The sequence below is a fragment of the Aspergillus luchuensis genome, chromosome 4, assembly GCF_016861625.1.
Source record: "Aspergillus luchuensis IFO 4308 DNA, chromosome 4, nearly complete sequence".
Taxonomy (NCBI): Eukaryota; Fungi; Ascomycota; class Eurotiomycetes; order Eurotiales; family Aspergillaceae; genus Aspergillus; species Aspergillus luchuensis.
The window spans coordinates 3182955-3208359 of NC_054852.1; the positions used below are offsets into that span (position 1 = coordinate 3182955).

Consider the following 25405-nt stretch of genomic DNA (forward strand, 5'->3'; position numbering starts at 1 on the left):
TCCAAGGACATTGTTGGTTGGTGGGCCACCATGGAGAAGCCGTGTCTTCATCCTGCGTTCCTCCTCACGATGGAGACAGAAAGGGAAAGAGAATGTAACCAGAAATGGCGCACTCCGGCGGTATCCGTGGGGATATACATGTCTAACAATCAAAATCACAAGCCAAGAGCCGGAGTGTACAGAAAGGAGACTAGCAAGAATCCAAGAAAAGGAAAAAATAATACTACGCGTGAATTCGTACATTCATGAGACCATCGGTGATCACGATTGCAAAAACTGGGACGGAAGGTTCCCTCCGCCAGCCGACTCAATCCCCTCATGACCGTCATACTGTTCGTTCAGAAGCACCTCCAGCATGTCGAATTCGCCCACCATGGGGCCCGTGCCTCCCAGACCCTGGTCCACCACGGCCGTCGAACTGTTGAAAAACTGGTCGAGTGGCAGCGCAAACCAGTCAGGCAATCCGCCGGAAGTGCTCGGATTGTCGTGCATCGCCTGAGACGGAACATTAGACCCATCCAGCTCGCCCGCCGGCGGAGTTGCGCTGGGGTCGTAGTAGTTGTAGTATACCGATGGTGGAGGGGGCATGAACGAGACATTGATGTTGGACGAATTGATCGGCTGGGCAGGGATACCGGCCAGCGGATCATGGACAGAGGCCATGCTGGTCCCCGTCTGGCTATTGCTATCGACATATCCCAGATTTTGTGTCGCACTCTGCGCTGGTGTCCAGGCATGCGCCGACCCCTCCCGACGGTTCTGTGGCCCTTCACGCGGCCTTGGTGACTGATGTCGTGAGACTGGCGCTGATGGGCGTTCTTGTTCACCGTCACCACTGCGATCCAAGGGCGCGAAACGCAGAAAACGCGTGCGAATGCTGGTGGTGAGCAACTCCAGCAATCGCGCAATTGCGTGGTTTAGGTGGACATCGTCAACTACACAGGTCTTCAAAGCCTCGATGGTGCGATCTTGAAGATCCAGCGACACACGCACATCGTCTTCTTTGGCACCAAGCGTGAAAGTCTGAGAAAAGCGTCAGCGGACCACAAGCTTATCGAGGAATCGATGAGGCTCACCTTCAAGATAAAAATCATCCCGGAAAGGATACGAAAGCACGTCCGGACAGGGGCATGCTTAAGGTGATCGCGCGGGACGAGGATTTCGAGTACGGTCTGCAGGATCTTGCGGGAGGCATCGACCACTTCCTGGATGTACTGCTCGTTGACACGATATAACTCCATGAGCACATGGAACCAACCGGTGCCCGAGGATGGACCAGAATTCGGGCGCGCATTCTGGGCCTGAGCCGCCTCATTCGACATTGTCGTCCAGCGATCCACCACCGCCTGCAAAGCCAAAGAGTTGACATAGAGTCCTGAGAGAGTCAGCAAGTCGAACGTCATAACCACATGATTCAGTTACGTACGGGTATATTCATATTCGATCATCAAGATACACCGCATGGAGGGGGCCACTGCGTAAATCAATTAGCAACCGGCTAGCGTCCAGCCCACGAGGTAAAGAGCACTTACAATCTATCGTGTCAATGTTATGTCGCCACTCGCGCAAGAATGGCTGGAACCGGTCAATTTGATCTCGGTAACGGCCGCTGCGAATGAGCTCTGACGTCTGCTCGCTCGACGCAAATAAGAGTTGATTGCTCTGGTACATGATCTTGGAAATTCCAATCCAGCAATCGTGCATCCGGTCAACAATGGTATCTGCCCCATTGGCGGCGCTGGCTGACGTGGGCTGAATGTCGTTGGTCCACTGAGGCAACGGCAGCATGGACGGGATACCTAAGCGACCACTGCTCTGAGTGATGTACACCAGGATCAAACGACGGAGTCGACGTTTCCGCGTCTGCTCGGAGGGGGATTCGCCTGCAGCTTTGGCATCGCTCTTTTGGTCGAATACTCCCAGTTCAAACGCCAATGCCTGTGCGGTACTCAGCAACATCCACGACATCCGGTCTGACCGCCAGGCGGGCTCCAGCCACTTCTGGAAGGCCAGCCTCCCTTCCGCAGCACTGTTCGGGACCCGGTTGGCCGTATTGTCAACCTCTGTTTCGAGTTCCTTTTCGTACCGACTTTGCGTTTGCGCGTCCAGGTCCAGCAAGGCATTTTCGTCGTCACCGGGCGGAAAGTGTAGGTTCCGCGGATGCCAATCCGTCAGGATCAGCAGCGCCTCGATGGTGCCCAGTGATCTCAAGTTGCCCTTATGGCTTATCTTTGATGAAGTCGGCGCGAGATCAAACGAACGAGGCCCGCTAATGCCAACGCCGTTTCCACCAAACTTTTCCTGACCCCAGAACAAACGTTCAATCATGCCGCGGAGGTATGACCACAGGCGGTCGTGGATGTAGAAAGCACGCGTGTAGGCCCCGTCGCCCTTGGGCTTCATATGCCGCGACGCTGTCGTAAGAATAGTCACTGCGAGCACTGGCTCGTCTGTAAGCAACGTCCGATGAGTGGACGGATGCGAAAAGTCCGGAATCACAATAGGACTAAGCGGGGCAAGATGCTCGTAATAATATGCTACATAGGCCATCGACTCTTCCACGGACAACCACCCTGCACGAACAAATCGTAGTCGCGACCAAGCCTTAACCGCATCCACGAACCCAGGGTCCTGTGCCGTTTCTGCCGCATCCGCCGGTCCACGACCATCGGGAAGTCGCGCATCAGCGGACCCTGATGCGCCCGCAGTATAGTACGTACCGCCAGGCACGGTCCCGGAGCGGGGTGGTCGAGAGAACGACCCGCCTCCACTCCGAGGCGTACCAGCCTGCGTGAGCGGAGACATGGGCGAATTGAATGATGAGACCGACTGGCGCGCAGCATACCGGTTCTCCAGACTCTGGCGGTTGAGATCCTCTGTCCGACCAGCCGCCTCCGATAAGAGGTGCAACGCATCATGACTGTTACTGATGGCCGGCGACAACAACTCAACGGCGGTCCGGTTCATCATGGGCTGGCCACCCTCGAGGCTGAAGCTCGCCGCATGACTCCGCTCCGCAGCCGAGTACATGGGCAGTCGCGTGCTTCTCGGTTCGGAGAACGGCGCATTTCCGGACGGCGATGGATTGGAGGGAAACCGATGGCTGGGCGTAGAAGACGATGGGAGCTGCTGCGTATTGTTCGTGGCCGGCGACTCCTCGGTCCATTTAGGTCGGGAGAGACTAGCACCGTTATCGAAGGAAGAGGTGCGCTCGGGCGCATAGGATGAGCCTCCATCACTGACGGATCCGCTATTCGAGATGACCTCGCCCACCATCATCCGCTTATCGCGTCGCAGGACGGCCTCGGTGGGCTCCTCCACTTCGGAGGGCTTGCGCTTCCGCCGAGTAGCGGAGAACTCGCAGCGCTTGCTTTCGCGGCGACATCGTACGCAGGGCGGGGGACGGGGATTATCGACACCTGCCGGGGGGGACGAATAAGCATCAAGGGAAAAGTAACCGGGGAGAGGAGAGAGGGGGGAAGGTTAATTAATCAGAAGCTTGAAGCGGGGGGAAGAAATGAGGGCAACTTACTGCCAAGGTCACACTTGACTTTGCGCTTCCGGCAAGGGTCGCAAGCCTGGTAACCACGCCGATGCTGGGGCTGTTGGGCCTGGAGCTGCTGCTGCTGGAGCTGGGGGGAGGGCGATTTCGGAGCTCCGGGGTCGTGGGAATAGAGGGACTGAGAGGCTGAAGCCGCGGCGTCGTGGTGGTGCTGGCCGTTACTCGCAGGCGCCGCCATGGTTTGATGGAGAGTGGATATTCAGGCCAGAGGGGATTGCCGATGCAAAGCGACAAAAAGCGGTGGGGGGAAACGGCTTTTTTGTGGGCGAAGATCCAGTCGCTGAGTTCCAGATTCTAAACGGCGCTGGTCCTGGTTTCGTCCCGGCCCGGAAGTTCTCCGCGGATAACCAGGCAGCAAAGTAGCAAGCAACTTTTAGGGGGGGGAGGGAAATGATGATGGTGGTGGTGAGGAGGAGAAGGTAAAAGACGGGGAAGGAAGTAGTGAATCCGTGGCAGGTGGTGGTTGATGATGATGGAGGGTGGGAATAATTGATAATAAAAAATAAAATAAAATAAAATAAAATAAAATACAACCTCCTCCACCACCATAACAATAACACCAGGGAATTGTTCACTCTTTCACTTTCTGCTTCATTTCGGTGTGTCAAGTCAGGTGTACTGCCAATGCAAAATGCGGGGTAGGGAATTTCCCAAACCAAATTCATTCCTTCCTTTCTTCATTCATTCATTCATGCTGCTGAGTTGGATTTCTCGCAGGAATTTCTCTCTCTTTCTCTTCCTGGGAGGAACTGGTTCCCCCCATGCCCTTGCATCCACTCCCAGTTCCTGTTATCAAAGCGAATGGCAATAGACTCTGGGTCTAAGATGAATCGAGTAGATTTGCCTGGTCTTTCCCGGTCGCTCCGGTCGCTTTCTCCGCCATTCCCCCCTCCAGGCATCCATCTTCCATTCCTCCATTCTTCCTCGGTTCTCCTCAGAGAAGAAAGATTATTGCTAGCTACATACTGAAAGTAACTCTCTCCAGCCAGTCTGAATGGTGGAGATACGAAGATAATCCCCTAACCCTTATAGCCATGGCTGCAATTAAATGGTCATTCGAGTCTTGTGTAGTAGGTTTAGATATCATCACTATGTACACGGACAGCCTGAGCGCGCCTCCGACGGTCAAATAAATTAAAGCCGATAAGCGGGTGAGTGGAAGAACAGCCCAATCCACTCGACCGCTGGATAAAAGAAAAAGAAAGCAAGAAAGGAAGGAAGTAAAGTAAGAAGAATAAGAAGAAGGAAAAAGGAAGATGAAAATCAAAAAGGAAACATGTACACGCTCAACTCCCAACATGGCCTACAAATGCAAGACCCAAACCACATCAATCGCAACAAGCATGATCATGTCATGTGTAGGGTGATCCCAAAGCTAAATCATACACACATAGAAACAAAAACCAAGTTCAAAACAAGATGCCCGTTCAGGCCACAGATGGCGCTGCGCCAGCCAAACTAGTACTCGCCATGGCTCGCTTTCCCTTGTCGGGCGCTATCCCTTCCCCGTTGGCACTTATCACTGAACCCACCACTTTGCGAGGCAAGACCGCCTCTCCGTTAGTACTGCTGGCCTCGCTACCCCGGCGCGATAGACTCGGTGTTAATCGCCCAGGTAGAAGGCCCCGGATGCCCCCAGCTTTGCGTGCGGGGATGTCCGTCGTGCCCGCCGTGAGCACATACAGCAGATACTTCAGGTTGGGGAGGGTATGTCGGATATCGAGCACGCGCAGCCCTTGCTTATTCAAGAGAAACTCAATGTCCTTGTTCAGCAGGAATACCCCATACTCAAACCGGTATTGCACATTCACCGGGTAGAGTGGATAGGTTCGCTGCGGCAGCGACGCAGACACCGGGTCCTGAATCAACGAGTGCGACAAATACGGGCTGACCGGGTATGGCAGCGGAATGGACAGATAGAACGACAGCAGATACACGAGATGTGCGGTATAACCCAGCGCCGCCGCAACCCCATCGCGGTCGACATCTGTAAAATTCGAGTTTGGCAAGGCCATTCCAGCAATAGTGAAAGCCAGCGGTTTGTCCGGGATGGGTTCAATAGGATAAATCGCAAGTAGGTCTTCCGACATGCGCCGGATCTGACCGCGGCCCTCGTCCGTGTTCTGCTCCAGCAACTTCACGCTCGAGCCCAGTTTCTCTTGCGCGTCCGGGAGATGACTGCGAGCCCTGGCTTGGGTCTGGCGTCCACGCTCCATGGCCTCTCGCCTCGCTGCAAGACTGGAGATCAATTCTTCCTTCCGCTTCGTTAAAGTGCGAAGCTGCTTCCGCTCCGCTGCAACAGCATGCTTGGCCAGCGCAAGCTTATCCCGGGCCCGCGACGCATTACTGGTCGTAGTCAGCGCGCGCTGGTTCTTCTCTAATATCGAGCTGATTTGCGCCTCGAGCTTATCTCGGGTCGTCAGGGCATCCTGGATACATTCATCCAAATTGGCCAATCGCATCAGCGCATCGTACGACGACGTCGGTAACGTGGCACCATCGGCGGATCGGGGGTGGCGGGGAGGTATAGAAGCGACCACGGGAGGAAGGTCAGTTAGATTCGTGTAGACGCCATCTGCGAAATGAAACAGGATCGAATTCGGTGGGAGCGGCTGATGGAAGTTATCCAGCGACTTCCCCAGGAACTGTAAAGACTGCAGACACAGCTGCAATTCCACCAGCAGCAGGTACTCCTCCATGGCCGCCGTACGTGCCCAGACCTTCACCGTAACCTGGTCCCGACGAGCGATTGCCGGCCCACATATATTCAGATCGAAAGACCGGAAGCTGGGGTTGGTGGCATGCTCGACTACCTCACTCACGTAAACCGGCTCGTCGACCCCGTCGCAGTGAATCGAGAACCACGTATCGGCCATACGGCTGCTCGTAATCTCCTCCAGCTTCACCTGACGCGCGCGCGGATTGGGCCCATTCCAGGGTAGCGTGTTCCTCCTCTGCCATTGTCGCAACGGGGGTGGTTGTTCTCTCCGGGGGCGGTCTTCTGCGCTGCTGGAGGCGGGGGTCGACTTGAGATCGGTGAAGGAGCGCGACTGATGTAAGGGTTTCGCTGCATCCTCGGCGAGCGCTTTCAAGGGCGTATGGAGCGAGTTGGGGATGTTGTCATCGTCGATGGTCTTCCCGCGCGGTCGACTCGGCGGACTAACAACGAGATTCCGGACAGAGACGCCCTGCAGATGGCGAAGCTTGCGATTCTGCACGGAAATCATCAGCGGGTTGCATCAATGGGTATATGCAAAGACCATAGGATAGTAATGTACCGGAAGGAACAAGCCAGGTCGTTCACGGCGACTGCCAGTGTCGTCGTCGTTGTCCGCGAATCCCCAGGCGGTCGCCGGCAGCGCCATCGCAGACAGACACTCGGAGGGGAAGCTTAGCTGTCGCACTGCGCAGGGCGTATGTGTCGGGTCATCCTAAGCAGATGACAGAGAATAAAAACAACAGCGACAAATACAATCGAAAGAAGTCCCAATTAAAAACCCTTTATGAATGAATTAGCGTTGCTGATCGTCGACCGTTGACATAGAGCTGGTTGAATGAAGCCAGCAAGTTAGTAGTAGTAGTTGGGTTGCCGGCGGAATCGCTCGCCCGGTCGGGATCTCCGTCGAAAAATTGATCCGCCGACCTTCTCTCATTCCCTCTTCTCCTCTCCCGGAGCTTCACCCAATTCATCCCCAACCACACACCCACCAATTACCCCCCAATCTCTCCGGATCTGGGCCCAATTTGGTAAAATAGAGTGAACGACGAAAGTCAAACCGTCCACTCTATTCCCACCACGATCCTCCCCCCGGCCCTCATCACCATCTAAAGAGGAAGAATCCGGTCACGCGGAGTAACGGTGACCAACCCGGCCGCGGCGATGGCCTCACAACAGGTGACGAAGACGCCCTTCCAGAAGATCCTGGACCCGACCAAGATCGGAACGTGGAACATTGTGCGCCGTCCACCGGTCGAGAACCACAGCATTATCCAAGGCAAGCCGCGCGAGCAGAACTCCAATGCCTTCAAGACGCATCAGGCCAAGGAGGGAACTCGGTTACGAAAGGCCTTGAAGGCACTCACTCATGGCAAGAACATCTTTGCCTATCACAATATTCGCACGAATCAAGTCGTGTACTCTCTCACTCGGTATTTGGAGGTGAGTTTTCCCCCCATCCACTATTCCCCAAACCGATTGTATCAATCCAAAGAAAAAGAATCACCACTAACCTCATCACCAGAACAACGCAACCCTGAAACAACTCCTCTACCACGGCAAAAAGACCGTCCCTGCCCGACTCCGCAAAGACATGTGGGTGCCCTACTTCAGCGTGCACTTCAACGACAGCAAAATCGGGCTACGAGCATACCACCTCCTCCGGGAATTCAGCATGCAGCGACAACTCTCCCCACCCAAAGAAATGATCACCATCACGGACGCCTGGATCGACCAGAAACGTCCGCGCGACCCAAAGGGCGCCGAAGACTTCCTGGAGAAATACAAGGACAAGATCGGACGGATCATGCCCAAGCACCACCGCAAGCGCGCCGTCATGGATCAAAAGGCCACTAGTGTGGCGGATATCGCGGCCGTGCTGAAGATCCAGGAAGAGGAGGTGGCCAATGGCTTTGCGGATGGAAAGAGGGGTTACTTGACTCCTACTGCGCGGAAGAGGAGACGTGCTGCTCGGGCGAAGGAGGAGGCGGTTGCGAACGAGCAGGCCGCTAGAGTGGCTGGGTTGGAGCAGGCGTTGAGTAGTGAGGTTGTGGAGTATAAGGTCCAGGAGACGAAGGATACGTCTGGTGCGTTGGAGGATATGGGAGTGAAGATCCTTTGGAGGGATTTGCATGATGCGCGGTTTGCGGAGAACTGGCCTGAGAGGGTTAGACATGGTGAGTTGGAATTGTCTCGCGATCATGTCATGCCTGGTCAGAAGGGTCTGCGTTCGGAGGTCCTGGCTGAGGGTGAGTTCCGGGAGAGGACGGAGCAACAGCAGGAGGTTGAGAAGAACTAAGATGTTCATATTTATTTGATTGATATCACATCCTGGGTTGTGGATGGTGTATACATATGCAGAGGGTTGCGTGTTTTTTCCCTTCTTGATTATAAATTGTATTTTTACTCACTACTACACTACTTACTACGATTGTTGTTTTAGAGAAATGATGCAATGGCGTTTGAGCAGATCACACTGCACCAATCCTTATTCTCTGCCTTTCCTTTCATACACCGAATATCACTCGATATCGACTCAACTTGACATATCATGACCGTACCATCCACTCCCAAACCCATCCCACCCACAAATACCCAAAATACAAAACCACAAGAACCCTAAGCACCCTCTCCCCCAACTCCAAGAAATGATACCACATAGCATCCCGGAACCTATTCCGAAAGATCCTCGGATCATTCCCTCTCGGAAACGGCACCACATGACCATTTCCATCCAAGGGAGGCTTCCTCCCCAGAAACTCGCACAATGGCTCCCACCCATCCTTGACATGATAGACGAGGAGGTTCTCAGGCGGCACGATGTCCTTGATGTGGCTGTTATGCGCCTCGAAGGCTTTGCGGCCGTTGGCGTCGAAGTTGTCGTTGAAGTAGTATTTCCAAATCTTTTGCCAGGTTGGGAGGATCCAACGCGTTCGGGAGAGGCATAGATTTTCGAGGATGGTGGAGAGGGGGAGGAGGGGGTGTGTGAGGAGAGGGGTGAATGATTTACTGACGGATCTGTAGCCTTTTGTATGAGAAGAAAAGTCTGTTGTTGCATGATTGAGATGAGAGGAGAGGGGAAAAGTGAACGCACCTGTGCCAATCATCCACGTCTCGGACTGTCAGTATTACTTTGGCTTCTGGATAAGCTTGGATTAATTCGTCCGCGAAGCAGGCCGCTGGGAAATCCGATACAGCCTATTAGTAGCAGTGGTCAGTTTATCTGGCTTAGTATGTAACTTTCTCTCTCTCATCTACTCAATTGCACGGGGGGTTGTCTATACCTGACAATGCCCCAAGATCTGATCAAATTCTTCTCGACCAAATGGCCGGCCTTTTCCTTCATATTTGGCGCTCAAGGCAGCATGCCACATCTCACAGTCTCGAGGGTTCTCCAGAACTGCTGCGTATCCGTGATAGGTATCATTGTACCCTAGGGCTCGGAGAGCTTGTCTCAATGCTTTGATTCTCGTTAGCGGTGGAACAGATCGTCCATCTAAGATGCACACCTTACAATCTGTTCCTGTCCGGCAGAGTCCAAGTGCCAGGACTTGCATAGGTACTTCACGACGACATTTGCGTCTGTCAATGTCGGTGACGGATTTGATGACGTCGTGGAACTGGTAGGTCGTCATTTTGGGTAGTCTTTACTATAGGTGAGTGAAATACATGTTTGGATGAATCAATGGGTTGATATATCCATCATGTGGAGGGCCATTACCCCCTCGTCCTTTTCAGCCATCGCTTCTTGCAAGCCTAGTGCTTGCTGGATTCTGCCTCTGTCTTGAGTAAGTGGGCATCGGAAATAGTAACTCCGTCTCGTCCGGTCCCCCCTTTTGGGAACTTTACATATCCAAAGATCTTCACGAGCTCTGATGTTCAGAAAAGATCGTAAAGCTAACTATCCATACTGCGGATTAGATTCCTCAGCTGGACAGCCATGGCGCTTGTTCCGATAGTGGACCATCAGTACAGGAGTCACACCTGTTCATTGGCTAGTCTAAATTTGAATAATAATTCCCTGGAATGCAAATTTCCAAGAGTCCATACCTACTAGTGAGCACTCCACAATGGAAACCATTGAGTAATGAGATATGAAGAAATCGGAGGACTCTGCCCTACGTGGATAATCATCGCAGCTTGCAAAAGCATGCTATATGTTATCTATGTGGAGAAAAGTCAGCCGCGCTCAAATCGAACACATCTGTAGATGATCTCTTGCTTCCAAAATACTATTGCTTTCGCAAATCTCAGCTCACTGGATCTATTTTCCGGAGGTTGTGCCAGTGGGTCTCGGATCTGGCAGCCCACGATATGCTCCCGAGCTGAACTGCGATGGATCTCGTGCGGCTGAACATCACCACCATATCATTACCCTTTAAGGAGTTAGCAGCTCAATAGTAGATAAATCCTTGAGCAGAGTGTAGAAATATCTGTGGCCTTGTCAACCGAGCCTTGAATTTTGCCAGCCCACTAAGATCATAAGATAGTATTCGCCAGCTTTTTGCAGCTGATGGATAATGTCGAATCATTACTCCTACTCTGATAGGAAGCGGTCGATAATGCCTGTGACAACTGTCCTTCAGGCTCTTCACAGTCTGCCAAAGTAGGGTTTCGCCCATACCTGTAGCCACATTCCCGGAGTGGGAGTTATGCAGTATGACTATCGATTGTTAGCGCTGGATCCAAGGATTGGTGGATTGAAATTCCCACGAACAGTAATCTCTATCGTCTACAATCTTGTGTTCCCCAAAGGCCTTGGCCTCCTTGCTAACTCCTTTTCACATGATCGCCTTGGAGACCCACCGGTGAATATCAAGTTCAATAATGCTCGTTTCTTTTGCTATATCACACCAAGCCCCATCTCAGTTACTGTAGTTGGCTAAGGTGATCTCAGGGTCGATCAGGTTCAGTTACACATCCTGCAATAGATCATGCATACTGCGGGTGACGTGTCTACATTTACCTTCTGCCGATCTGTGGGCGCTGTGTGACCAGGTGAAGTAGTATATAATCACCCCTGTTGAAACCATAAGTCAGCCCTCTCTGTTTAGACTTGAAAAGTTGTGGCGCAGGCTTTCTTTTCTGGATAGGTTTTGGAGAATCATGTTTAAAATGCTCGACTATTATCAAGGAAAGACAATATTCATCACCGGAGGGTCCGGCTTCCTTGGCACAGCTTTGGTACATCGGATCGCTACAACCATTGAGTTCAAACACATATACTTGCTGCAACGTGGAGGGAAAAGGTAAGCCATAAACTCCAGTAGGAAGAAGAGATAGTGTAAGGCCTACACGTATTGACCATAACAGTGGCCTGTCCGGGAAATGGCACCGCCATCTCCCATTTGATACTGCGCAATGGCTTCTAGATCACCCCCGCATCACCATTCTCGACGGTGACATGATGAAGCCTAGCCTAGGCCTTGACGCTGATCACATTGAGATGTTGAAGCGCAACGTCCATATCATCATCCATGCCGCATCTTCAATCAACCTTGCCCAGCGGCTTCAAAAGATTTGGCCCAGCGTTATCCGGGCCACAGAGTATGCTGTCGAACTGGGGCTCCAATGTGACAAATTGGAACGTTTTGTTTACGTCTCAACAGCGTATACCAATACCCATCTGTGCAGCCTGTCTCTCAAAGGAGATGTGGAAATGGAAGAGCGTATAGTACCACTTGAATCTACCTCTCCCAATAATGGTAATTCCACTGTGGACGAAGAATACTCGGAACTACAGTCACGAGGATCCACCAAAGAATACGAAAGCAACGACTTTCCCTGGGGTTATGTGTATGCCAAACATCTTTCCGAGCGCCTAGTCACGGAAAGGTTCACAAGACACGGCAAGTACGACCGATTGCTGATTTTACGGCCCTCGGTGATTGGGCCGGCCGAGAGCTTTCCATACCCCGGGTATGCGGTTCCCACGTCGACCCCAATGACTATGATCGTGGCCTTGTTTGTCAACCATACAGCGTTTTCCTTTGAATTGTCCAGCCGGCTAGACGACCCGGAATCAGACTCCAATCTGGACGAAGTCCCTGTTGACATCGTTGTAGATCGCCTTCTGGCCCATCTGGCTTACCAAACCCAAGGCTGCGTCCATGCGGTAAGTGGCAGAAAAGCTCGGGTTTTCTTCAGGGAGGTAGAAGCGGCAGTTTACCAACTCCGATGGTTACCTTGGCGGTTTCGTTTAACGTGGGTGAAGGAGAACGGGTGGAATACCGAAAAGTCAAACGCAATCAGTCGTCTATACAAGATCTTTGGTACTTCGTTCAACTTCCATGAAGGGAAGACTGAGCAGCTGATGTCGAAGTTGAGCGTGGAAGAAAAAAGGACATTGCGGTTGTTCAATACCAGGAAAGTCGGTGCATTTGAGCTAGTGTCCCGCAGCAAGCAGATGTATGATTGCTCGACTATATTCGCCCGGAAGATAGCTTATCCTTACCGGGCCTTTTACCAACTGTTATGGATTATCTGGTGGGTTTATGTTAAGTTGATTGTTGCTTGGGCGGGATTTGATCTGCGGACGGTGACCCGGCAGCTGTTCGCTGGACGAAAGGTCCATTAACAATGTTCATTATTGCGCGACTTTTCTGTTTTGATCGCCTTTCGCCGCATGTTCCAATAGGAAGCAAAGCAATGATACGTTGAGAGATGATGAAATGGTGTACATCAGGCGCGTGATGCGAGACGATGGGCGATGCGGGGGGTGTTGGATAGACGTTGGGAATGAAGTTGTAGGAAGGAACGACCTAGAGATTGAAGGGGTCAGGTGATCAGCATCAACATAGATCATGGTATTAGAGCTCATTGATATTCTACGATGGTACATTGCTGGTTTATGGAAAGACATAATGACACATAGCAGACCATGAACTCCTTTCTACTTGCATTCTTTGTCTGGTGCGCACCGACTGAAATCATGTATTGCTAAATGTCTGCTGCAAAGCTGGCGAAAGAAAGACCTGCGGGTCAAATTTACATCACCATAGTAGGTAGGATACAACGAAGCGTCCCCGGCGGAAGTGTCATTCACGCTGCCAGCCGGTCCTGTCCTGGCTTTGCCGGCGTCCGGTCCAAGCAAAGAACGGCCGAAGTAAGAAATGTGGAAAATCAAAGCTCCAAACGAAGGAGGGATGAGAATATAGAAGAATGAAGGATCAAAAGAGAAGATAGACAGGAAGAACAATTGGGTCAAGTGTCAATGCAAGAACCCAGACCCTTGGGCAGAAGAGAAGAAGAAAAGATAACAAAGTCACAAAAGTGAGGACCTGATGTGTGCAAGTCCGCGACCGACGCCAGCAGCAATGGAACAAGTAACAGATGTTCAAGGAAGAGATGAGAAGAGCAGCAGAACGCCATTAACGGACTTAGACCAGGTGGCCTCAGTCTCTCTATCTCGCGGCACAGAATGTCACACTAAAGTTCCTTTAAGTTCTGATTCTAACGATTAAGAACTCGGATTCTTCGGCTCAGGCTTTTTCAGGTTGTTGACCACCTGCTCATGGCTGTGCTCGTTGACGGAAAGCTCGGGCCCAGGCTCATCATTCGACATCTTCTGCAGAATCTCTTCTTGTGCCTTTGCAGCCGTCGTCGGATCATCTGCAATTCCCGCACTGGCCATGCTCTTCCTGGCGCCTTCGATGATCTTATCGGCCTCGCTCATCCCGCGATCCACATTCGAAGAAGGATCTCCGTCCACGCCGATAGGCTCCACGGTGCGGTTGATGACATCCTTCACCCGGTCAGAATCGAAGCGAATCACCATACAGGAAAGGTTGTCAGTGCTGAACCGCGCAAGAGCATGGTCGACCAGAATCTTGGATGCTTCCTGGGCATCATGCACATTGCGGATAAGATCTACCGCTTCTTGGTCGCTACACACGTCCCAGAGCTAATTAATCTCTGTTAGCAAGAAGGTTTTAAGCGAGATAAGAAGAGTTCAAACTTACACCATCACAAGCGAGGATGATAAACTCATCTGAGTCGGGTTGGATCACTGTTTCGGTAGTATACGGATGTCCGGTTACCAGATCCTTGAGATACGCATCACCGAGAGCTCTAGTCACGGCAAGCACGCCGTTGACGCGATTGTTCAATATTAATCCTCCTGCATTAGCTATCCGTTTCCCTTCGTTCTCATCACTACCCTTGTGATCGTAGGACAAACGAAGTGCCTTGCCGTTGCGGCACAGAATAATGCGGGCATCTCCCACATTAGCAGTGTAGAGGACACGCTGACGGAGGGATTTCTCCTGTAATTTGGGAAGTATAGACGCCGCGCCGCGTGATACGGCGGCCTGAGTAGGCGTATCGCCCGCATCTGAATCGGCGTCGCCCTTGGAGGCAGCGGCAGCGGCAGGTGCAAGGGCCGCTGATCCCGTCGCGGAATGCGGACTGGGTACGCGGTCTTCCCATCTGAGGAGGGCAATGACCGCGGTACAACCACTGTTCTTCACAGGTAGCTTCTCCAGCTGCTGATCTACACTGGTAAACGTTTGATCCAGGAGTTCCGGAACAGGTGTGTTGGGATTTTTCCGCATGACCTCTTCCAAGATCAGATGCAGCTTTTTCCCGCACCATTCCGCCGCAAAGGTGCCTGCATGTCCATCGAAGATGGCAAAATAACCGTTGTCGGTTTCCACGACGGTCGCGGGGGGTTCTTCAGAAGTGGGCGAGGGGGCAGTGGGACTCGGGAGGGCTTTGCCATTGTTCTCAGCCAGGGCTAAAGGTGCGGGGGTCCCCAAGAAATTGTAGAGGTAGGCATGGGTATCTTCCATAGTCCGGCGACATTTTCGATTCCGATCTTCTGTCACGCCAACTTTGAACGAAGAGCGAGAAGTGGGGAGTGATTCTCCAGCCGAATTGTTTAACGACCCTTGGGGAACGCTCAGAGCTGGGTCCATGCTCCCAAGCCTATTCAACGCAGGCTGTTCTTGGATGGTGTAGTTGTTGAAGGAGTTCTCGCGCGGACTGCTCGACAGGCTGAGGGAGTTCTTAGCACTGGTGAAGAAGGATGCTGCCTTGGTGACGGTGCTACTCCGGCGCTTCTTTTCGCCACCAGAGTTGTTCTGGTCCTCACTGGTCCGTCGGGTGAAGAAGCCGCCAGGAGGAGAGGACTTCTTCTGGCTGATGCTGGCTTCCTCGGTGTGGATGCTCAAGGGAGGCGTATCAATGGCGCCGGAACGAGTGATGGAATCTGTCTTGTCTTTGGGTGGGCTCGAGGAGCCACTGAACATTCTGTTCAGCAACCCACCCTGGCTAGAAAAACTTCTCCGCTTATTCCCTGCCAGCTTGATGATCGTTGATGGGTAGGGGGGCTTAAAACCGGATCAAAAGTTCGAGAGAGTGCGGAGGGGGGCGGCGGCGGCGGCGGCGCGTGGGGAAGGGGGGAGAGAGCGCCAAAGAATGAAAGCCGCCGGGAGGACTGACGTAGGATGCGAATTGCGGCGGAGGCGAGATGATCTAGCTGGGTAGACAAGGCATGTCAGCGTCTCGATCCACTACAAGATCAAGTTTCCAGCTAAGCACGATGGTGATGGGATCGGCTTGAAGATTCCGATGGCTTCCAGCCAGCAATGCGGGCGGACAAGTGACATGGTGGTCAGGCAACGCCGGATGCATGCAGTGGAGCGGGCTATATACACCCTTCTTCCGGCGACAAGCGAACAGTGGCAGAAAAGTAATTCGAAACATAGGGAGAAATATTCCGGAATAAATTCATCCATGTCGGGAGTTCAGACAGAAGCTAAAGAAAGGCACGTTATAGCAAGCGTCCTAAGCTCTCACCTTCCGAACCAACCCCACTGCGCGCCGGAGGGGACAGGGTTACAGAGCGACCACGGGGAGCGAGGATGTAGAAGGAATCGAGGACACTCACGGAAATAGGGAGAGAAATTGGCGATAGGCTGGGTTGTATGTCGACAAGGATGTGGAGAAGATCAAACAGAAAAAAGAAAAGGGGAGGGATGCGCAACAGTTGGATGTTGCGATGATGGGGGGTGGGGAGAAGAGGGAAAGGGAAAAGAAGGAAGTTGGTATGGATCGGAGGTAATACTAGTAGTAAGTAGTAGTAAGTAGTGGTGGTGGTAAGTGAGGCGGGCTCGGGATGGGGTCCTTTATTATTAGCAATCGTTGGTTCCTCCGGGTGGGAAGCACGCTAGGAAAAAGGGTACTTGTTACTTGGTACTACTTGCCATGTCGTGCCCAGCAAGTTAAGTGCACACCAGCACTACTCCCACTCACTACTGAGCACAAGTCCCACTACAACAGTTTCCAGCCGATCGGACACAGTCTGGTTACTATTTTCAGGAGGCGGTGAATCGAGGTCGTCATAACGTGACCCTGAAGGATGGTGCGTGGAGGATGACGCAGCGGCAAGGTCCAGATGAGAGATAAGTGAAAGAGCATTGTGAGCCTTGATATTATTGGTGATAGTGCTAGAACGTTCATTTCCCTATGAATCTATTCCCTGTACTCATTCCCGTCATGTTGCCTGCAGTATCTTGTGTTCGGAATATCCCCTAATAGCCCAAAAACCACCTCTACACTATATTTGAACCATACAGTAAACCAAGCCCAACCACTAGTAGTTTTGATCATCAACGCCTATAGTTATACACATAGAATAATATGATCCCCGTTATATATGAGCACCTAATCCCATGAACTGAAATCCCCAAACCCACCTCCACCCTTGAATTTCTTTCGCATCGGCTCGGGTTCGGGCTCATCATCTACAAATTCCACAATCTCATCCTCCTCCTGCCCAGCCCTCTCGGCCAGCGCGGCTTTCAGGTACTTGCCGACCCCGCCAGAGCCTTCGTCTTTCTCTCCGCTTCCTGCGCCACGGACTCTTTTGCCCGTCCAGGTCATCCGGTCGTCTTCGGCGCGACGCGCATTCTGCTCTTCTTCCTCGGGGTTAGTAATCAGGCCCTTCGCCTTGGCCTCCTCGGTTTGTTTCTGCTTCAAGAACTCTTCAAACGGATCCACAAACACCGTCACGTCGGTAATGCGGATGTCCGGAGTAGGTCGGTTAGTAGTCGGATTTGTCGGGTGCACTTCAAGGTTGTTCAAGGTCGTGGAGGAGGGCGTGGGGTCATCAATGACATGACCGAAGATAGTGTGCTTGTTGTCGAGATGGGGCAAGGCACGATAAGCAATGAAGCTAGTCAAGGGGTAATTTGTTAGCGCAGGCCCTCAATCTCCATCTTGGGAACTTACAATTGACTGCTGTTCGTGTTCTTGCCCTTGTTGGCCATACTGAGGGTACCCCGGGAGTCGTGCTTCAGTGGACCTTCGAACTCGTCATTGAAGTACTTCCCCCAGATACTTTCACCACCCCTTCCGGTACCAGTGGGATCACCACCCTGAATCATGAACCCCTTGATGTTGCGATGGAAAGCGACATCTCTATAGTAGCCCTTCTTTGCCAGCTTGATGAAGTTCCACACGGCCTTCGGTGCGTATTCCGTATGTAATTCCAAATTTACATCCCCGACGTTGGTGGAGATACGAGCGTAGCCCTTTTGCTTCACTCGCCCTCTCTTCAACATGTACTCCTCGTCGGACAAAAGCGCAAGCTCGGCAGAGGTGTGGGGCGTCATCCCCGTACTGGTGAGTGAGGCGGCGGCCAAACCAGTAGTGTGTTTGGCCGCATTATACGGCACAGCCTTGCCAGATTGAAACGACGCCGTCTTTTGAGATTGCGCCGCATTTCCCGCACTTCCAGATTTAGCCAAATCTTTCGAAGTGGCCGCAGAACCAACACGTTGCGATCTTTCCGCGCGTGCCTTGGCCACGGCTTCCTTGGCCTTCAGGATCTTGGCCGAACTGCCCAGCGCGTTGACGTTCACATTGTTCGAAGGATCCTCCCGTTCCCGGATCTGCTCGTCCGTCAATCCACTTTCGCCTTCCTTGAGATAGTTGAACGAGCTCAAGTTCCGCGACTCGACGTTCTGCGGGTCCTGCAACGTAATGATGTCCTTGCGAGTGAATTCCTCGTCCGTAACCAGATCACGCCACAGCTTTCCCTTAATGTTCAACCGTTCGACCGTATCCCAAGCGAAAACATTGCCCGTGTTCCGTAGCGCGACAATGTGCGTGTTATCGGTGAAAACCTTGTATGTGACCGGATCGACATACTCATTAGACTCGTTCTTCGCGAGATGCAGCTTGATGAGATCGGAGCTTTTGAGAGGCGCGCCATTAACTGGATTCGTTCCGTGTTTCTTGATCCAGGGGAGAATGTTGGTGAGGTCGAAGATAGTGCCCGACGGGGTGCAAACCGGGTGCGAAAACGGCTGTAGTGAAAGGGAGCAGAAGTTGAAGGGAAGGCGCTTGAAGGCCGTATCTACTCCTCCTCGCTTTGCTCTGCCCACGCCGGCTCCAGCGCTAGCAGAGAATGCATCCTCCGACGCCCATTCAGAGTGTGTGATCTATACAAGTCGTTGGGTCAGTCCATGCGAGGTCCGATAAGCGATAGAGCGCGGAAAGGGAAGAACAAATCTTCAACGAGGGGAGTTCGTACATATAACTTATCGGTCCCTAAACAGGGTGAGTGAGCAGGTTAGCCTTGTATTTCGATATGCGGAAGAATCTTGCCGAACCGACCTTTTCCCATCCTGGCGACAGAAGCTTTAGATGCCTGGTGCAGCAGCTCTCGCTTTTGCGATCCTTCGCCGCGCCCAAAGGCCTGGATAATGATGTATTGCCGTTTCCAGATCTAGCCGAAATCGGCTAGACTGTCCGCAGATGACCCTCGTTCGGTAACCGTTATACGGGGATGATACCAGTCACGGGATCGGCATCCCAGAGCCGAGCATTCGTTTATAGACTACAAGCTATGTATATGCTGCAAACTAGAAACCAAGGTAGACATGGCGTAAGGTCATATCAATTGCTAAACTACACTACACACTATCATACATACATAATGTAAGAAGCGCTCACAAAAGCGCCATCGTCACGATAAATCATGCCTTTTCCACCAATAAGCCACGCATTGATCGTGGGATATTCCTGTCTTCCAGTAACGCCCCACTGTATGGCTCATTTTGTTTACCTTCATGGTCATTGAATCATCATTAAGCATGCCACCCCCGTTCAAGGTCTCATACGGGAGGGGGCTGGTAGCGCAATGGTACCACCCACCGGTTCCCAAAGTCGATCCCATGCCGCCGCCGACTACCATATTTTCTCCAGACTATCTGAGGAATGCCAATGTCAGCCACAGAGAGATTCCATGATAGTCCCTCCCCGGAGAGTAGCGCAGTGACAACCCCAGTTTTGGGAGCCCCGAGACAGACCACGGATTTCGAGTTGACGCATAGCCGGCCGCCTTCTACTGTAGTAACTTCGCCTATAAAATACGTTAGCACCGACGTCATAACAGGGTACAATATCCGGCATACTCACCACTCATAGCAGACAGCCCCGAAGGCACGTCCACGGACAAAATCTCCAGGTTGCTCCGGTTGGCCCAAGATATCATCTCAAAGGCTGTGGCCTGGTCATCCGTGCGAAGGTCATCAAATGCTATGTGAATTCCGAACAAGGCGTCGACAACCAAGTCAGGCGCGAATTCCGATGTAGAGAGACGGGTCGATAGGTCTTCCCACCGGTGTACTCGGCCGCCAATCTTCTTGAAGACATCCAACTGCTTCCGACAACTTTCTAGCAACTCATTGTCGTGCTCGATGCCTAGCATACAGACAGTCACGCGGTGGCCTCGATTACGGAGATGACGAGCCGCAGATACGGCACGTGCGCCGGTTCGATGATTGCCTGTGAGCACCAGCATCGTGGGCGCAGCGGCGTCGCTGGTAAGGAGTCCAACAGCAGCTTCCGCAATACCACGTCCCGTATTTTCCGTAATCATGTCCTCGGTCAGCCCCAGTTCGGCAACCGCAATCTGCTCAACCTCGAGGGTTTGCAATGGACTGACAGTTGGGCAGCTTCGATTGGTTGTGGTGAGCCGCAATGAGCCTCCAGGTACACCAGGGGCGCTTATCGGGGATGCTGAAACGGAAGTCTTATTGGGTCGAGGGCTGGTTGTGCGAGACGTGCTTAGCTGACTGCGCCCGAGGGAATTGATCTGCGGTGGCACCAACGGCTGGCCCAGAATGGCGCTTCCTTTGCGAGAGCTCGGTGCGCGGGACGTCCTCGACCGTTCCCGCCCAGAATAGGTGCCGCTGCTCAGTTTTGCATCGCTGGGTACCTGGTCGGTATCCTCGCTCTCGGTCTCCTCAGGGCTGTCAAGGACATTTTCCGTCCAATGCAGATTCTTCCCGCCATTTGTTCCAGGCTTTGGTACTTTCCTGTTGAAGCTAACCAGCCGATCTTCATCAGCGGTAGTGTCATCATTGCGAATTTCTTCAAACACCTTTCTCTTGTCGAATTTGGAAAGGTTGCTCTGGAAGTCGAACTCGCCCATCTCCTGAATATCCGTCGCATCCTCTGTAGCCCAGCCATTAGGGTCCTCCACATAATTCGATCTGTTATTCCTCTTCTTCCGGCGTTGTTTATTGAGTGACTTGTTCATCTGCGGATAAGACGGCTCGACGAAAGCAGTCTGACGCCAGCCTTTACTTCTTGGGTCCGTATTCGTCGCCCCATCGTGTTCATTGACTGCCTTTGGAGTCCTTGGTTGTCCAGTGCGACGACTAGCTTTCGCAGCGGACTGCGGCGTTGGTTGCGATGAAACAATGTTCTCCCTTCCAGCGGGGACAGGGCCACTTGGCACAGCGCTGCGACTCTCATTCGTGGTCTTTCCAACATCAAGTTCCAGGTTACTGAACGGTTCGTTGAGCACAGCTGCTTGGTCACGATGAGCCACTTGCGGGAATTGAAAGTTTTGAGAAGTGGATCGGCTAATGGAAGGAGCTGGAAGCTGTACCGGACCCGAGTCTGCACCCTGGCTAGATGGCGCAGAAGGTGGCTTCGAAAAGCTTAGAATCGCCGGGTCCACGAAGCTTTGCGATGAAGTTGGAGGCGGAGGTGCGGGGGCTATGTTTTGAGATCCCTGAGGCGGAGGCGGAGGCGGACGCTGTGAGATGCGCGGAGTCGAAGATCCCAAAGAAAGATCCGCGATGTCGGGCGCTTCAATTGAATACGTAGGGAGCGGGTGTCCAATCCAGGAAAGCTTCACTGAATGAGAGAGTTAATGTTAGAGCCTTGCAAAGTGGGGATAGTGGTGCTAGGCAGTGAGAGGGGGGGCAGAAGGCTTATACCTACCATTTCGGAGCATCAGACGTTGACCGATGACATTAGCCACTTCTCCCTGCACAGTTGCATTTGGTGGCGCTCGCAGCGTCACAAGCACATCGTAGCCGATAAATTCAGCCGCCATGATCGGCAGTCTGCACGAATACAACCGCTGTCCAAAGGGCCGGGGATAGAACACGCCACGGACCGGAAGGAGCCCCGACAAGGTCGCCAAAGGTGGATGTGGATTGGGGTCAGCTTGTGCTTGCTTGCTTGCTTCTTTGCTTTCGGCTCGGGCATCACGTGTGGCTGGGCTCTTATCGATAAGGGAGGCACGAGACCCGCTTGTTGTGGGGTTCGTGGTTCCTCACAAGTTTAGACTAGTCATCCTAGTTAACTAGATCCTGGAATAAACCCTACGTACTCTGTACTGCCATTGAATCATCCATCCATCTTTGACTGGATTATGTTCACTCCTTTCATTTGAGTTATCCATGGGTGCTGACTTCATGATTTCTTATTCATTCCTCAAATGCTGGCTCGATACGTCGATGTAGTATACATTCTTTGTTATTTCCCTGCATTCCCACTTCTACTCTTATAGTTCTTAGTCTTGATTCTTATTGTAACTAACTAATACGTGTGAGTGTTTGCTATTGACACTCTTGAGCAGCCGTGTTAGCTCACCTAATTGCTTCTCTGAATGAGATATATGTGGCATATGTTCAGCTCCAATATATGTTAGGGGTAGTATCTTCCGCCTCGTTTTGCAGCTTGCATCATAACTGAAGTACCAGGCTCACGGGGTGACTCCCTGCATTTCGGCTGCTTGCATATGGTGGAAAACAAAACTCAAACTTGCTTTGAACTTAGGTACTGTACTGAAGCACAAAAGATGAAGTAGATCAGCGTGAAAATATCTAGATCTTACTACTATATATTCCTATTTCATATAGGATGATCCGATTAATCAATATAAAGATGATACTACTTGGAGATATCTGTATTAGATCTGTATCATATGTTGGCCGAGGCAGGAATTGATTGAGCGAAGATACCGTATCTACTGTATTCTACTATACAAATGATATTAAGTCAATAGATAGTTACACCGGACCACATCATAAGAATACACATGGGATGAAGAATAGACGATTTATTCCCCTCCTGGAAATGTGCAGATAATATAAGCAAATGGCATAAGAATGGCATACAATCCCATTTTACCCATATAAATGCTCTAAATAATCCTGCTCAAAATCATCCTCGGGATCACCACCACCACCACCACCACCACCACCACCATTACCACCACCCGACTTCGACTTCTTCGAAGTCTTCATAACATCACTAATACTAACAAGCTTGGAATAAAAATCCGTAACCTTCGGGTGAACCATGACCTTGCGCGCCTCGAACCGCATAACCTGAAGACCAGCTTTCGAGGTCGCCCGACTCAGCGCAACATAGGCCTGACCCTTCTCGAACACACGGCCCAAATCAACCTTCACCCGCTGCAGCGTCTGGCCCTGCGCCTTATGGATGGACAAAGCCCAAGCCAAAATAAGCGGCACCTGTTGACGCTGCGCCTGCACCTCTCCGTTGGGAAGTTCGATCTTCCACGTCTCCGGCTGGCAGAGGAGATGGCGTTCCGTTCCGTCAGGCTGCACGAAGCATACAAGGGGCCATTTGCGGGTGAGCGTGATGCCGCCGGGACCACTGGCGTCCTTGTTGGCGGCCATGGGCTTGAGTTTCTTGCGTGCACGAGCCATAATCTCGTCGTCGCTGTTGTTGCCTGATCCTCCTGCTCCCGAGAATTCGTTCTCGTTGTCGATGTAGTAGTCGAAGGTGGCTTCGTCCATGAATGCCACGACCCGGCCGATGGAGCCGTTGACGAGCGTGTCTTCCATATTTTTGATGAGCATGACTTGTGCTCCCTTTTTCAGGTGGATCACTGGCGGTGCCATGCAGTTGGCTAGTAGGCGTTCGCGGAATTGGGGGTCTTGGATGGTGCCGCTGTCGACGGCGTTGAAGGTCATTGTTTCGCCGGATAGGCGACTCATTCGGGCGCCGTTGGCGCTTTCGACTTCTTGACGTGTGGGGAACCTGTGGATGGAATAAGTAGGGTGCTTGAGTTTGAAATGGGCCTGGTTATATGGGGGTTGCGTGTCAGGCTTACAGTTCAGTGGCCTCGAGGGAGTCATGGAAGTCAAGAGGCCGAGAAAGTTGTTTGAATGTGTCAATCGTTCGTGGTGAGATCTTTCCAAGTCGAAGCTCGTTGAGCATGTCGGCGAATTCGGGGTCTCGTTGACGGAAAATGTGGGTTAGAAGGATGGTGTGTTGTATGGAAGTGTTCCATGTCGCTGCTGCGAATGCAAATTTGGCTTCTCGGTTGCTCCCTTCTGGGACGGGGGGAAGTTGGAAAAAGTCACCGGTGACTACTAGTTGTATGCCTCCGAAAGGACGACCGTTATTCCTAATGCGACGTGCGATTTCCTCTAGCTTATCGAAGAGATCGCCGTCAACCATGGACACCTCATCGACGATCAAAACCTTGGTGCGCATCCAGCGATTCCGGGCTTTCTGGTTCTTCTTAATCTATAGATAGTTAGCACATGTGGATCGGTGTGATCGGTTGACGCCAATGCTGACCTTCTTGACAAGCTCCGGAACAGGTTCCTTCCCCAGTCCAATACCTGCGAAACTGTGGAGAGTTACACCCTCGATATTACAAGCTGCTAGCCCGGTAGATGCTGTCACCGCAACCCTGTCTGGCTCTTTCTTGTATTTATCTCTCAGTTTCTTAATGATCTCCCTCATAAGCACCGACTTGCCAGTTCCCGCAGATCCTGTAAAGAAGATACTCTTCCCTTGCTGTACAACCGCATCCAAGACATGGCGTTGCTCATCGCTGAGGAATATCGAAGCTACCTTCGTGCGGGGGTTGTGCATTTGGCCGCCTGCTTGTGCCTTCATAGTCTTGTTCTGCCGACGCAGTTCCCTTTGCTCATCCTTGATCGCGCTAGCTGACTTGTTCCAGGGAGCCGTCTGTTTCGGCCGCATAGGCGTTTGCGGCTTCAAAGATGGGGGCTCTGGTTCTGGTTCCGGCTCGTCTTTCAGCCATGGTAAAGTTCGAGGCTTCCTGGTCGGTGGTTGGAAGTGGGAGGGGGGCGAAGAAGACCATGGGATTTGTATGCTGCTGGATGGCGGGACACTCTCATCTGGAACCGGGGGTAAATCAGGATACTTGACCTCCGCCGCCGCTTTGCTGGGTGAAGTCAAGTCGACTATCGATATCTCTTCGTCTTGCGCAGGTATGCCATGGAGGGACGGGTACTTGGGCGGTTCAGGTTTCGGGACGCTCGGTCTGGTTATGGGGGCCGGGGGAATGAATGGATCGGGTTCCTCAAAGTCCAGGTCGTCATCGTCGTCAAAGTCATTCTCGTCGAAGTAGACACCGTCGTGGAGGGACCCCAGATTAGACTCTCGCACAGTAGCCGTCTCAATCTTACGCTTGACCCCTGCGGACGGCGGCGGGGGTCTCATTGAAGCATTCCCATTGTTGCTGCGCGTAAGCGTGGATTGTAGCGGAGTCGCCGACGCTACTGAATGTTCCTTGACGGCTTTCTTGAACATCACAGCTTCCTCTCCAACCGGCGAAGTTCGCGATGCGGAGTATCTAGTAGAGGCCGTTGGCGATTTTATAATTGGACCATTTAGAAGGAATTGGCGGAGGATACCTGGGGTCGACGCGCGATGTCTGGAAAGGTACATATACTTGAATTCAGGGTAAGTTGGAGATGCAGCACTTGCCTGCCCTGTTCAATCTATTGATGAAACTAATTCAATTATCCACCGGCGCGTTTTGGCGATACGCGCCGCGCCACTACTTATCGCTCACGTGATTCCGATAA

The 25405-nt window shown here is 52.2% G+C and overlaps 8 protein-coding genes across 8 annotated transcripts; 2 read left to right on the plus strand and 6 right to left on the minus strand.

The window, feature by feature from the left end:
* Positions 1–261: 261 nt before the first annotated feature.
* Positions 262–3740, minus strand: AKAW2_41122A (Zn(II)2Cys6 transcription factor domain-containing protein; the record flags this gene model as incomplete). The annotated part of the gene is made up of 5 exons (XM_041689526.1): positions 262–1023; positions 1077–1375; positions 1427–1474; positions 1533–3419; positions 3533–3740. The coding sequence occupies 5 exons, from the start codon at positions 3738–3740 to the stop codon at positions 262–264; spliced, it is 3204 nt and encodes a 1067-aa protein (XP_041543202.1).
* A 1249-nt stretch (positions 3741–4989) lies between these two features.
* On the minus strand, positions 4990–6927 carry AKAW2_41123A (putative UV radiation resistance protein (UVRAG); the record flags this gene model as incomplete). Its single annotated transcript, XM_041689527.1, has 2 exons — positions 4990–6774; positions 6841–6927. 2 exons carry the CDS (start codon positions 6925–6927, stop codon positions 4990–4992), a joined length of 1872 nt encoding a protein of 623 aa, XP_041543203.1.
* Positions 6928–7442: 515 nt separating this feature from the next.
* AKAW2_41124S (mitochondrial 54S ribosomal protein mL67) lies at positions 7443–8577 on the plus strand (the record flags this gene model as incomplete). Its single annotated transcript, XM_041689528.1, has 2 exons — positions 7443–7721; positions 7804–8577. 2 exons carry the CDS (start codon positions 7443–7445, stop codon positions 8575–8577), a joined length of 1053 nt encoding a protein of 350 aa, XP_041543204.1.
* A 250-nt stretch (positions 8578–8827) lies between these two features.
* Positions 8828–9913, minus strand: AKAW2_41125A (sulfotransferase family protein; the record flags this gene model as incomplete). Its single annotated transcript, XM_041689529.1, has 4 exons — positions 8828–9296; positions 9373–9476; positions 9563–9738; positions 9793–9913. The coding sequence occupies 4 exons, from the start codon at positions 9911–9913 to the stop codon at positions 8828–8830; spliced, it is 870 nt and encodes a 289-aa protein (XP_041543205.1).
* A 1480-nt stretch (positions 9914–11393) lies between these two features.
* AKAW2_41126S (uncharacterized protein) lies at positions 11394–12855 on the plus strand (the record flags this gene model as incomplete). Its single annotated transcript, XM_041689530.1, has 2 exons — positions 11394–11527; positions 11592–12855. The coding sequence occupies 2 exons, from the start codon at positions 11394–11396 to the stop codon at positions 12853–12855; spliced, it is 1398 nt and encodes a 465-aa protein (XP_041543206.1).
* Positions 12856–13737: 882 nt separating this feature from the next.
* On the minus strand, positions 13738–15526 carry ptcG (type 2C protein phosphatase PTC1; the record flags this gene model as incomplete). Its single annotated transcript, XM_041689531.1, has 2 exons — positions 13738–14181; positions 14240–15526. The coding sequence occupies 2 exons, from the start codon at positions 15524–15526 to the stop codon at positions 13738–13740; spliced, it is 1731 nt and encodes a 576-aa protein (XP_041543207.1).
* A 1417-nt stretch (positions 15527–16943) lies between these two features.
* On the minus strand, positions 16944–18909 carry CYP8 (PPIL2 family peptidylprolyl isomerase; the record flags this gene model as incomplete). The annotated part of the gene is made up of 4 exons (XM_041689532.1): positions 16944–17454; positions 17511–18724; positions 18817–18833; positions 18900–18909. 4 exons carry the CDS (start codon positions 18907–18909, stop codon positions 16944–16946), a joined length of 1752 nt encoding a protein of 583 aa, XP_041543208.1.
* A 490-nt stretch (positions 18910–19399) lies between these two features.
* Positions 19400–21636, minus strand: EDC3 (mRNA decapping enhancer EDC3; the record flags this gene model as incomplete). Its single annotated transcript, XM_041689533.1, has 3 exons — positions 19400–19647; positions 19704–21434; positions 21522–21636. 3 exons carry the CDS (start codon positions 21634–21636, stop codon positions 19400–19402), a joined length of 2094 nt encoding a protein of 697 aa, XP_041543209.1.
* Positions 21637–25405: the final 3769 nt, after the last annotated feature.